Genomic DNA, 10938 nt, shown 5'->3' with positions numbered 1-10938 from the left:
TGTAGAAATAGTCTCTTCAGGGGGAGAGATTCTGAATTTAAATCACAGGACCCCTGCTTCATTTACTGCCACATTAGATGCAGACAGGAGGAACCACCTATTAAAGGGCCAAGGAAAAAACTCTTGGAGGACCACAGCTTTTCTTTCCTTCCATCTTCCTCTAATTCCATCCTCCCTGTTCACCCCAGATTCTGGGAGCCTGCATTTCTCAGACAAGTGGATCAATTTTTTTTTTTAATTAAACACAGCATAAAGCTAAGCTTTTTTCAGTGGCCAAGTATTTCTGTTCTCAAGGACAGATGGACATGTAGGCTTACTCCATGCTATTGTGAAGTCTTTCTGTGCTGCTGTGTCCTACATGTACCATAAATGACCTCTACATCAGGGGTCAGCGAGCTTATTCTATAAAGGCCAATTAGTAACTATTTACTAGTAATGCACTGTGGGCCATGAGATCTCTGGCACAGCTACTCAACCCTGCTGTTACAGTAGGAAATCAGTCATAGACAGCAGGTACATAAATGGATGTGGTTTTGTTACAATAAAACTTTATTTATGAAAACAGGTGATGAGCTGGATTTGGTTTAGGGACCACAGTTTGCTGACCCCTGTTCTAGAATTGAACCTCAAGCAATCTTTGGTCCATGGTGGCTGGATAGACAATGAAAATGATCCAAAGAAAACTGATGTAAAATAAATGAAAACAAATGCAAGTTTATAAGATCTAGTACTTGAGTAACATAATTCAAAAGCCTCATATCAAATTTCCATGTACATAGAGGCCACCACAGGACTTTTGAAAACCTCCATCACCCCTTCATAGTTTCCCAAGACTGTACCTTTATGACTTGGTGAGACCTAAGTGCTAAATCTACCTGGAGATCAATTTTTAATTTTTAAAACTCTTCTGAAGAATATAAACATACTAGACTGTCTAGAATATTGAAGATTCATTTGAGTTCTCTGTTTGTTATACCACCTGTTGCTTAATATACAGAAAGGTGTGATTGTCTAGAAACCATTATATATAATGATTAGAAAGAATCTCATTTTTTAAAATTAAAGGTTCTCAGATTTTAATGTAAAAGATATATATATTTTTTCCAGAATTCAGGTAAAACTTTCTCTCATGACCATGAACAAATATTCTAGTGGAAGGAAGTAGGGAGAAAAAAAAAGTACATTGAAAAACTTAGAATGCATTTTACCACATCTAGAGTCTGAACAGAAATACACAATTTAATCCATGCCAAATTTCCTGCTCATTACCTGGTATGCTGTGGTCACTTAGCACAAAAGAAGATTAGGATTTTATGTCATATCTGTTCCCCATGGCTGCTTGATTTCTATTCTTGGCAGCTATGATTATTTCTATTTTATTTGTGATGTGATTACCTTTGGGAAAAACTTTGTAAGTGGGATCAATACCAGTCTTTATCGGTATAAAATTCCCAAGGTGCTGACCTCAGCTTCCAGGTGATGATTAGAACAAAATCAGAGGAGAGAGATTCAAGAACCTTTTGTTTTCTTGTCATCCATACACTGTGTACTTAAGGTGGCAAAATGCAAGGATGGTCTGTCTGCTTAAAAACACTTTGTCTTAAGGTATTCAGCCACAAAGGACCTTCTCATAGCTACTTTTGTTTATCTGAATGATATGGGATAAATGTTCCCAATAGCCAAGGAGGGCCTTTCCCGGCTGGCCCAGCCCTGTGTGTGGTAAATACAAATTCTGGCAGCGTGATCCATAGGCTATAAGCAATACTGATCCAGAGCAACTTGGTAGCTTTTTTTAGTTTTCTTTTTTAGACCCTAGTGTTATAAACTTAGCAATCTCATGATCTGGCCCTTGAACAACCCACTTCTTCTATATGGGACATTGAGCAAGAGTGACTAGAAGGAGCTGGTGTCTGGAAGCCAGCAGGGCCATGGTCAGGCTGGGACCACCCATCCTCCCCCTACTTTTAAGTGACTAAGCAACACACAGCTTGCTTCTACCTCCCACATATGCAAACCTTAGCTCAATGCTTGAGTGTCACCTCAAAGATAGCCAACTTCATTTTATCTCCAATGACAAATCGTACCCTGCTTGTGAAGTAAGAAAAAATTAGGACCTTGCTGAGAAACAAAAAGATGCCATTCAGGACTACCAATACTACTTCATTTAGGACTGTGGGGCCACTCCTTGCCAAGGGGCATCCAGGACCGTCTAAGCCAAATGTGTCTCCATGATCTATGTAGTGTTGCACTTGGCTTTTAAGATGCCCAGTCACTACTAAACCATTGCCCTCCAATCATCCAAAATAAACTATAGGAAATGATAAGATAAATAGGATGTGCTTCTCCTTGCTGAGTGCATTGACTTAAGGCATAGGCACATTTCCCCCTCTTTGAACAGAGATGGTGTAATCCCCTGTCCCAGCACAAGAGCTGGCCAGGGTGACCCTGGAGCATGATGATGAAGGTGGAGTGATGGGTGGTAGCTGATGGCGGGAATTAGAGTTGTTTCCATGTGTGGGCGAGTGGGTGCTGCTGGGCCCAGGGGGCACAGTGATTCTGATAAAGATACTTGACTCAGTTTATGCTACACATCAGTAAGCCTTTGGGTGTGTGTGTGTGTGTGCGCGTGCGTGTAGTGATTTAGATCTGTTATTCTTGGAGGAAACATAATGGCAGATTTCAGAATATGACTATCCCTACACCGCAAAAATATATAAGAAGATTGAAGTCAGTGAGTGTGTGGCTCTACCTACCAATCATAAGAAAATATAAAAATAATTAGGTTACTCTTAGACTTCCATTTCCAAATGGGGTTGGAGGTTCCACTCTTGTTAATTTTGATTGATCCTATAATTTTGGGTTGGAGTCTACTCAATAAGTCAGAAGTGAGGACAGAACAGATTTTGAGCCATTTCCCCCCTTTTTAAACAGAGATGCATCACCCACTTACTCTTTGCCTGTAAGGCCATGGAGTAGCTTCCAGCCGACTGAGGAGCAGCTGTTATCTGATTTTGTGCTGATTTGTGACTCCTGTTTTGACTAGGGGGTTATATGTGAGTTTGAAGGAAGGAAGAGAGGAGTTGGGTGAGCAGTTTACACTTTGCTAAAATTCCTCCTCCTCATTCATCCAGCAACAAAGGCCCCCAAATATTTGACTGCAGAGGCAGACCAACCATTTGAGTTTCCTTGGTCGACTTCTGTGGGAGGTGTCGGTCAGCCTCACTCCAGCTGCAAAAGGAAACCAAATGCCCATTTTTAATCCCGGGGTCTCAGCGCTTGGGCATGACTTGGAGATTCCCGCCATCACTGCCCTGAAAGTGCAGATGCTGTTTGGTGAGTGTCTGATAACACTGAGTGATTCTGAAGGGTCTCAGGGTGCAGAGCCTGATCAGTGTTTTGATTTTATCTTGTAGGTGGTAGGGTGCGGATGGAAATGATGGTATCACAGGGTCACCCGTGGTTCCTTTTGTACTGAAACCTCATTTTATACAGAGGATATATATATTTATTTATATATATTTATATATATTTATATCCGCTCACTCACACACACACACACAGACACTCACACTCACCCGCGCACGCACACACAAGGTCTTTGATAGGCTTTCTGTGTTCTAGTAAAAATAGCTGGCAGCCCGTGTCTGAAGCCAGAAAAAGGCCTTCTGCTGCCGACAGCGTCCACTGTGAAGAGTCTCTCAAAGGCAGACACTTGTGTTTATCTGACAAGTGGAACCGGTTCCTGCCAGGGACAGGAATAGTCTCCCATTGGCGCAGACGCAGAGCTCGAAGACCTTCTGCCTCGTTCCTGTGGGTGTGTAGGATCCGTGAGGCAGCCTAGGTAGTTTGATTTTCGCAGCATCTAACTTAATCTAAAGAGAGCAGATAGGAAGGGAAGAGTTAGAGGCTGTCGTTGACCCTCCCGACATTCAGAAATAGCAGACGCATGTTCAGTTCCACTTGAATCAAATGAACACATACTCTGTGTTGAGTATTGTGGGTACCAGGGATGCGGAGATGAATGAGACAAAGTCTCTACCTCACAGAAGCTTATATTCCAGTGAGACGACATTGCACTGGATGTATATCAGCATTTTGCAAAAGTATATCATGTAGAATGTGAATAGAGTCCTAGAGTGAAATACATTTGGGAATGCTAGCTTTAACCATTTTCTTTACTGGGGCACTTCTCAGAGCCTCAGTACGTCTGTGTGTATGGTACATCTTCAAAAATATATAGCATTTTCTGGGCTTAAGTGAATGCTACAATATAACCAATCCCTTCAGTCTGAATTCTGACAGCGATAAACCATGTACATGATGCAGTCGCTGCTTTACGTGTGTGTGGTTTGGAGTTTGTGGCTGTTTGAAGAGACAGTTTTGATAACTGACTGCTCTATCTGACTAGCTCTTTTAAAACAAACACAGTATAGCAAATGCCAAACCCATCAGAAGGCAGGCTCAGCGAACGGTGGCAGCTGGAGACGGATCACCTTAAGTAGCTCTGAAAGGGAGGGTAGAGTTTTGTTTTAATAAAGAAAAACACATTTTTTCCTTATTTAAAAAATTCTTCAATAGAAAACTTTGCTTATGGACACAGCGAAGGCACTTTAAACAGTCGGCAGCTGAATCATGTTTTCTTTGGGGATTTGGCTTACGTTGCAAAAACATGAGCAACTATTCTGTCCACCCAAGTGAGATTGTGTTGGGTTAGTTAGGAGGATGAATATTTGCAGTCTGTCAAGTGAAGTTTTGGCTTGTTCTGATTTGGGATAGCTGTTGGATCTAACTCTCTATACTAATGAAAACAGAAACAGGCGACATCAACTTTAAAAAAGGACTACCAGTAAATTTTGTTCATCATTAGCCAGATGTGTGTGATATGCATCTCAGTTTGCCAGCTACATAAATCATATTTTAAGATGACAACAGATAGAATTTGGAAATAGCATTCCTCCCTACAGCCATATGTATTATTCTGTACTTGCTATTATCTCAGCACCTTACAAATACTGAAGCATAACTTTAATGTATTGTGGGTTTGGCTTATCGTTGTCCTGATCGACATAGCTGTTCCCAAAATAAAACCTTCCGGTTGGCTCCTTTGGTTGTTACAGCGTAGGATCCACTTCAGTGGTAAAGGGAGGAACCAACCAGTTTTGGGGAAGGCTGGCTGGTTGCAGCTGCATCTCTCTGGGCTCCTGGCCTTCTCAGCCCCTACCTCTCCATCTTTGGACTCCAGTCTCAGCTCTGTCCTGCAGGTGGCTTCCAGATTGCCGGCTTCTGCGTTTATTTCTACTCCTTTTGGGGCCTCCATCACCAGAGACCGGGTTGGGGACTCCAACCTGAAATATATACAAGACTAAGATTAAAGATCCCATTTCAGAATTTTTTTTGTGTGTGGGAAATTTCAGAGCATTGAAGGGGCACTTCAATATTTGCTCAGGGCATTTGTCTAGCTTTGCTTTACAAACCTGGTCACATTGATGAGGGAGCACAGATCTGGGCTTCACCCTCATTGCATATCACCATGCTGAGCTGGAGAAGGGAATATCAGGAAATGTAGTGCCAGCTTAGCTAAGTTGATCAAATACAAATCCATACCACTATGTCATCCTGTTTTTAATGGCTGCTTTGGCTTAAACACTGTACTCGGTGGAATCCATTTTAACTTCTATTACAAAAACTGATTGAGATTAGCACCTACAAGAAGAAAGGAGAAACTTGGGATTTTCTATATAGCATCTGCTTTGAAGTTAAGTTACTCTGAAATCCATGCTCTTCATAAATGCAGTAGTTATATAAATTTTATGAATGGAACTGCTGAAGTTTTAGAGATCTGTCTTTATTCTTTTAAAAAATATTTTTATTGATTTCAGAGAGAGGAAGGAGAGGGAGAGAGGAATAGAAACTTCAATGATGAGAGATTCATTGATCCAATGCTTTCTGCACGCCCCCTAACCGGGAATCGAACCTCAACCTCCCAGTTCCTAGATTGACACTCAGCAACTGAGCCACACTGGCCTGGCAAGTTCTGTCTGTCTTTAAATAATGAGTTGAAAACCTAAGCAGAATACTCTAGGATTGTGCTCTATAAAGATTTAAGAAATGGGTTGGATATTGTCATTTGAAGGTAATTTCTTTCAGAAATACAGTGATATTCAGTCCTTTTAGAGCAAAGCCATTTTGAAGTTTGCTTTTATGAAAGGCAATCTAGACCATCAGAAAACACTCTTTTGAGTCAATCCTTCTTTCATAGAGGAGAACTTGTTGGTTTATTTAATAAACATTTATTATACTAGACCTACAGAGACAGAGAAGTGGCCTCTTCCCAAGTCTGGAAGAGTCGTTAGGAAGTGACTCATTTATCTGGACAACATCTATTGAATTCCTATTATATGCAAAATGCTGGGTTATAGTTGTAAACAATATAGACCTCCTTGCCTTAGTGAGTTTATGTGCTGTTGTAGAAGAGATACATTAAGCAGCTATTGGTTTATGGTGATGAGGATTCCTTAATGAAGAAGTTCAGGGATTGTAAGAGTTTATATAACTGGGGACTGGCTTGTGGGAAGAGTTGGGGTCTGTGAAGGCTTATGATGACATCTGAAGGATAAGGAGGAGTTCATGTGTGAAAGATGAGTGTTCCAAGTAGAGGGAGCTGCATGCATGAAGACTTTTAGGAGAAAAATAGTTATGTGGCTTAAAAAATTGAAAGACGGTTCATAGAGACTGTGGTAGTAAGAAGAAGAGATAAGTTAGGCATGGCCTTGCAGAATATGGTGACACAATAAAACATTTATAGAGGCTTAAAAAGATAACAGACAACATGAACTGATGTCCATGTTGGAAAGATTGCTGTGGTAGTTAATTTTGTGTGTCAATCTGATTGGAACACAGGGTACCCAGGCATTTGGTCAAAGATTGCTCTGGGTGTATCGGAGAGGGTATTTCTGGATGAGAGTAACATTTAAATCAGTGGACTCAGTAAAGTAGATTGCCCTCCCTCCCTCATCCAATCAGCTGAAGACCTGATCAGAACAAAGGCTTAGTAAGAAGGAACTTTGCCTGCCTATGTGAGCTGGGACATTGGTCTTCTGCTCTCAGACTAGGACTCACCCCACCATCTCTCCTGGATCTCTAGCTTGCTGGCTGCAAGTAAGGACTTCTCAGCTTCCATTATCAGGAGAAACAATTCCTTACAATAAATATCCTTATATATACTGTATTAGTCAAGGTTCTCCAGATATACAAAACAAACAGGGTGTGTGTGTATAATATTAACCTTAAATATATATATCTGGCTACAGAGTGGATAAGAAGGGACATGAGAATTGCAAGGAGAAGAGCTAGAAGTCTGTGGTTATCCATGTGGGAGAAGATGGTAACTTGGATTTAATGATGGAATTAGAAATGATTTCCAGTGTTGAGTTTTATAACTGGTATACTGTGTGGGTCAGTCACTGAGGTAGAAAGAGTGTAGGTGGACTACCTAGAGGATAAGAGCAGAAAATTGTGAGTGCAGTTTAGATGTGTTGAATTGGAGGTGATTGAAATGTCAGGTGGGAATGTGGATATACAGGGCTAGAGATAGAAATGGGGGAGGTGTGTTGGGTCGTGGTTGGCAGCGGTATACACAACCTCAAAAAAAAAACACACAAAAAACACACAACTATCTGAAAACATACTCAGAGTCTGGAGTGTCAGCTGACTCGTTTGGGCTGCCGAGACTAGGAATGCACTCAGAGACGGTCGTCTTAGCCAAGGCGCAATGTAGGTGGCATCCTACCAGAGTGAATATTTCATTTGAAATGTCCTCACCCTATAGCTAGAGACAGAACAAGATCCTGACCAGAGTTCCAATGTGTCCAGATGCTGTTGCCCTCTAAGGTGGTCTCACAGCTCCTGGGTGGCCCAGGGAATATGACAAGGACAAGCTTGGTTGTGTCTCCTAGGTTTATAGGAAGCCCTGGGGAGATGCTTTCTCTATGCAACCATCATTTCCAGACACATCTCTGCATTCATTTGAAACCTCTCCTTCTCTGCTCAAATTGCATTTCAAGTACCTGTGAAACATGGGGCGGCAAGAGTGTCCCTTTCCTCCGCAGTTCCACTAGGAAGTGCCATGAATCAAAAGAATTCACAAAACTTAAAATGCTATCACAAGGTCTGTTTCTAACACTCAGAGAATAATTTATTTGCTGTTGGCATTATCAGTTTGTTCTCTCTGTTTCAAGCTCATTTTTTGTTGAAATTGTTTTTGTTGAAACAGTGATTACTTACCCAGATTTCTCATTTTCATTTCCTTCATCATAAGAATCTACATTAATCACTTCAAACCTAGACAAGCTTTTAGATCATATTTTGCTCCTATCCTCAGAGAATGGAGACAATAGCTTTTATTACTTTGGGGAACGACCTTCAAAACATCATAAAAAACAAGTAATGTATGTGGTAAGTGAAATAGCAGAGGGTTAGCCAGCAGTCTTTCCTAGGAAGAGCAGAGTCACACTAACACCAACACCTGGGATTACTGTGTATGTTCTACGTTTGAGAGGAAAAAAGGAATTAGAAAAAGTTATGATTGCAAGGTAAACAATTTAGAAAATAATGATGGGAGGGTTTGTAAAGTTGGTGGTGCTTAGTCAATTGAAGTAGTTGCTTTCAGGGCGTTCTTGGATTGGCTGAGGCCCATGGGTGGGAAATTTTTATTCAGTTAGAATCACATGAGGAGCTTTCGAAACTTGGGTCCCGTCCCCATTAAGTCAGACTTCCAGGCCATCTATATTTTAAAAAGTCTATCTATATGGTGATGGTTGAAAACCACTGACTTAGAAGATCTGTATGTTACAGATACACATTTTTTAATATGGAACCTTTACCACTTCACTGGTGGGAATAGAATGGTTATGATATTTTAATTTTTTTTAAAAAAAATTTGAGAGCAAGACACATCAATTTGTTGTTCCACTTGTTAATGGATTTATTGGTCGATTCTTGTATGTGCCCTGACCAGGAATTGAACCTGCAACCTTGGTGTATGGAGATGATACTCTAACCAATTGAGTTAAAGGGCCAGGGCCAGAACGATTATGATATTGCTTCTAGGGGAAGAGTAACGAAAGCTGTGACCCCAGGAGCTAAGTTAATGTGCTTGATAAAATAAAGACCTGCAGTGCCTACTCTGTAGGTTCATTGTACCTCCGGGGCCACTTGCAATTTTGGGTTGTTGATCTTATGATAATGTGTATATAAACTCTTAGCATACCAGTGGGGCTCTACTCAAAGAGTGTGTTTACTAGTATTTCTCAAACAATTTCTTCATTGATCTGAAATTCACTAGCTCTGGTTGAATCTTCAAGAGCTCCAAGTTGAATTCCCATTTCAAGAAAGTACCATATTTTAGTTGTGCTCTTTGATAAACCAATAGTAACGAACCAACAGCCATGTTGAAAAACCTGATTTGCTTCAGCATAGTGGGCTACTTTGAAGTCATGATGCAATTTTGATGCTAGACAACTTTCAGAGCACCATACTGGCTGCCAGCATGCCCAATACCGTGGCTCATTTACTTTTCAGTTTGAAAATTCATAATGCTCACTCTGACCACTTCTTCTTGCCACCTTTGTGACTCTTCCTGTATTTCTGAGTTAGGCTAAAAGTATGACATCGTGCCAATTAGGAACCTCAGAGGGAAATCCAGTGTCAAGTGCCAGTGACAGACTTAGATCCACATCTCATCAGTGAATTTATGTGACGTGCCCTGTGTGGTGGGTGCTTTTCATGTGTATTGTCCCATCTGATGTTCACTACCAGCCCCACTTGTGAGAGGAGGCAGTGGAGGGTTCAAGAGGTTAAATGTCATGGTGCAGACCATGTGCCTAGAGAGTTGCAGATCAAACCATGGCCTCCTGATTCCTAGCGGATATGCTTTATAATATTCCCTGGTTCTGATAGTTAAAAAACAGTTCTACCTTTTAGGTAGAAATCTCATCCTGTAATCTATGTCACCCAGAGTCCCCATAGGTTAGCACTTCAAATTTATAAAGACAAGCGTTTGTTTTTAACAGTTTGGTTATCTCGAGGTTTCCTTTATCCAGGTGAAAGAGGATCTTCAACAGATTCTTCAGTGATACGACTTTAGCGACCCTCCTGGCCATCCTGTTGCAATGCATGGTAGGTCCATCTGCCTCATCCTCTAACTTTCCTCTCTGTGTGTCTGTTCCCTTCTCAGCCTTCAAGTTTTGCTTAAATGCCACCTATTTCCCTGACCACCCTTTCCATCACTCATGGACATTCCTTCATGCCACTGAACACAATTTGTCATTATTTGTTATCATTTCTTTATTCCTCTAGAATAAGGTCTATAAAGGCAGAAAGTCCACTAGATTTATGCCCAGATCAAGGATGTTGCTTGGGTAGTCAATGAATATTTGTTGAATTAATGTGCCACTTAGATTCTGCCACCTAGCACAGAATACAGTGTTCTTGTTATGTTCTGAGTAAGGTCCAGAACCATAAAACACTCTCCCCTTCCCTTCCTTGTAAGATTCTGGACAATTTATTATTGTAGTCTAATTACATTAGAATTGGCAGTCATATTGGCATTATGTCATACTTTTAGACCAAAAAGATAAAATATGTCCCTCAGTTTGTGGCCCACTTTGCTAGTAACTACGTCATTCTACATTGGTGTGGCTATGGTCACAGTTTCTTCCCTTTTAAAAATTGCAATATGAATTTCTTGGGAGGGAATGTAGGATAGTGGTTTAAAGCTTGAACTTTCAAGTCAGGAGTGTGAGTTCAGGCACTTCCAGCTACTGGATGTTTGACCTTGGAAAAGTAGACAAGTCTCCTTGTGGCTCAGCTATTTCTCAATGTTCAACAGTGATAACAATACCTCCCTTACAGGACTATCATGAAGCTGGAATGTGGCTA

General features: G+C 40.9%; 1 protein-coding gene across 1 annotated transcript in view; it reads right to left on the bottom strand.

The window, feature by feature from the left end:
* Window positions 1-1070: 1070 nt before the first annotated feature.
* Window positions 1071-10938, bottom strand: part of SGCD (sarcoglycan delta) — a 303981-nt gene continuing 294113 nt past the window's right edge. The window contains exons 7-8 of the mRNA XM_008152265.3: window positions 5222-5345; window positions 1071-3872 (exon numbers count right to left, since the gene is read on the bottom strand). Of these exons, the coding sequence (XP_008150487.2) occupies window positions 3699-3872; window positions 5222-5345 (298 nt within the window). The 3' untranslated portion in view covers window positions 1071-3698. The remainder of the gene's footprint in view (window positions 3873-5221; window positions 5346-10938) is intronic.

The sequence above is a fragment of the Eptesicus fuscus genome, chromosome 6 (assembly GCF_027574615.1).
Source record: "Eptesicus fuscus isolate TK198812 chromosome 6, DD_ASM_mEF_20220401, whole genome shotgun sequence".
Classification (NCBI taxonomy): domain Eukaryota; kingdom Metazoa; phylum Chordata; class Mammalia; order Chiroptera; family Vespertilionidae; genus Eptesicus; species Eptesicus fuscus.
The sequence above is the reverse complement of the archived record's forward strand: the minus strand, read 5'-3'. Positions and strand labels throughout refer to the sequence as shown.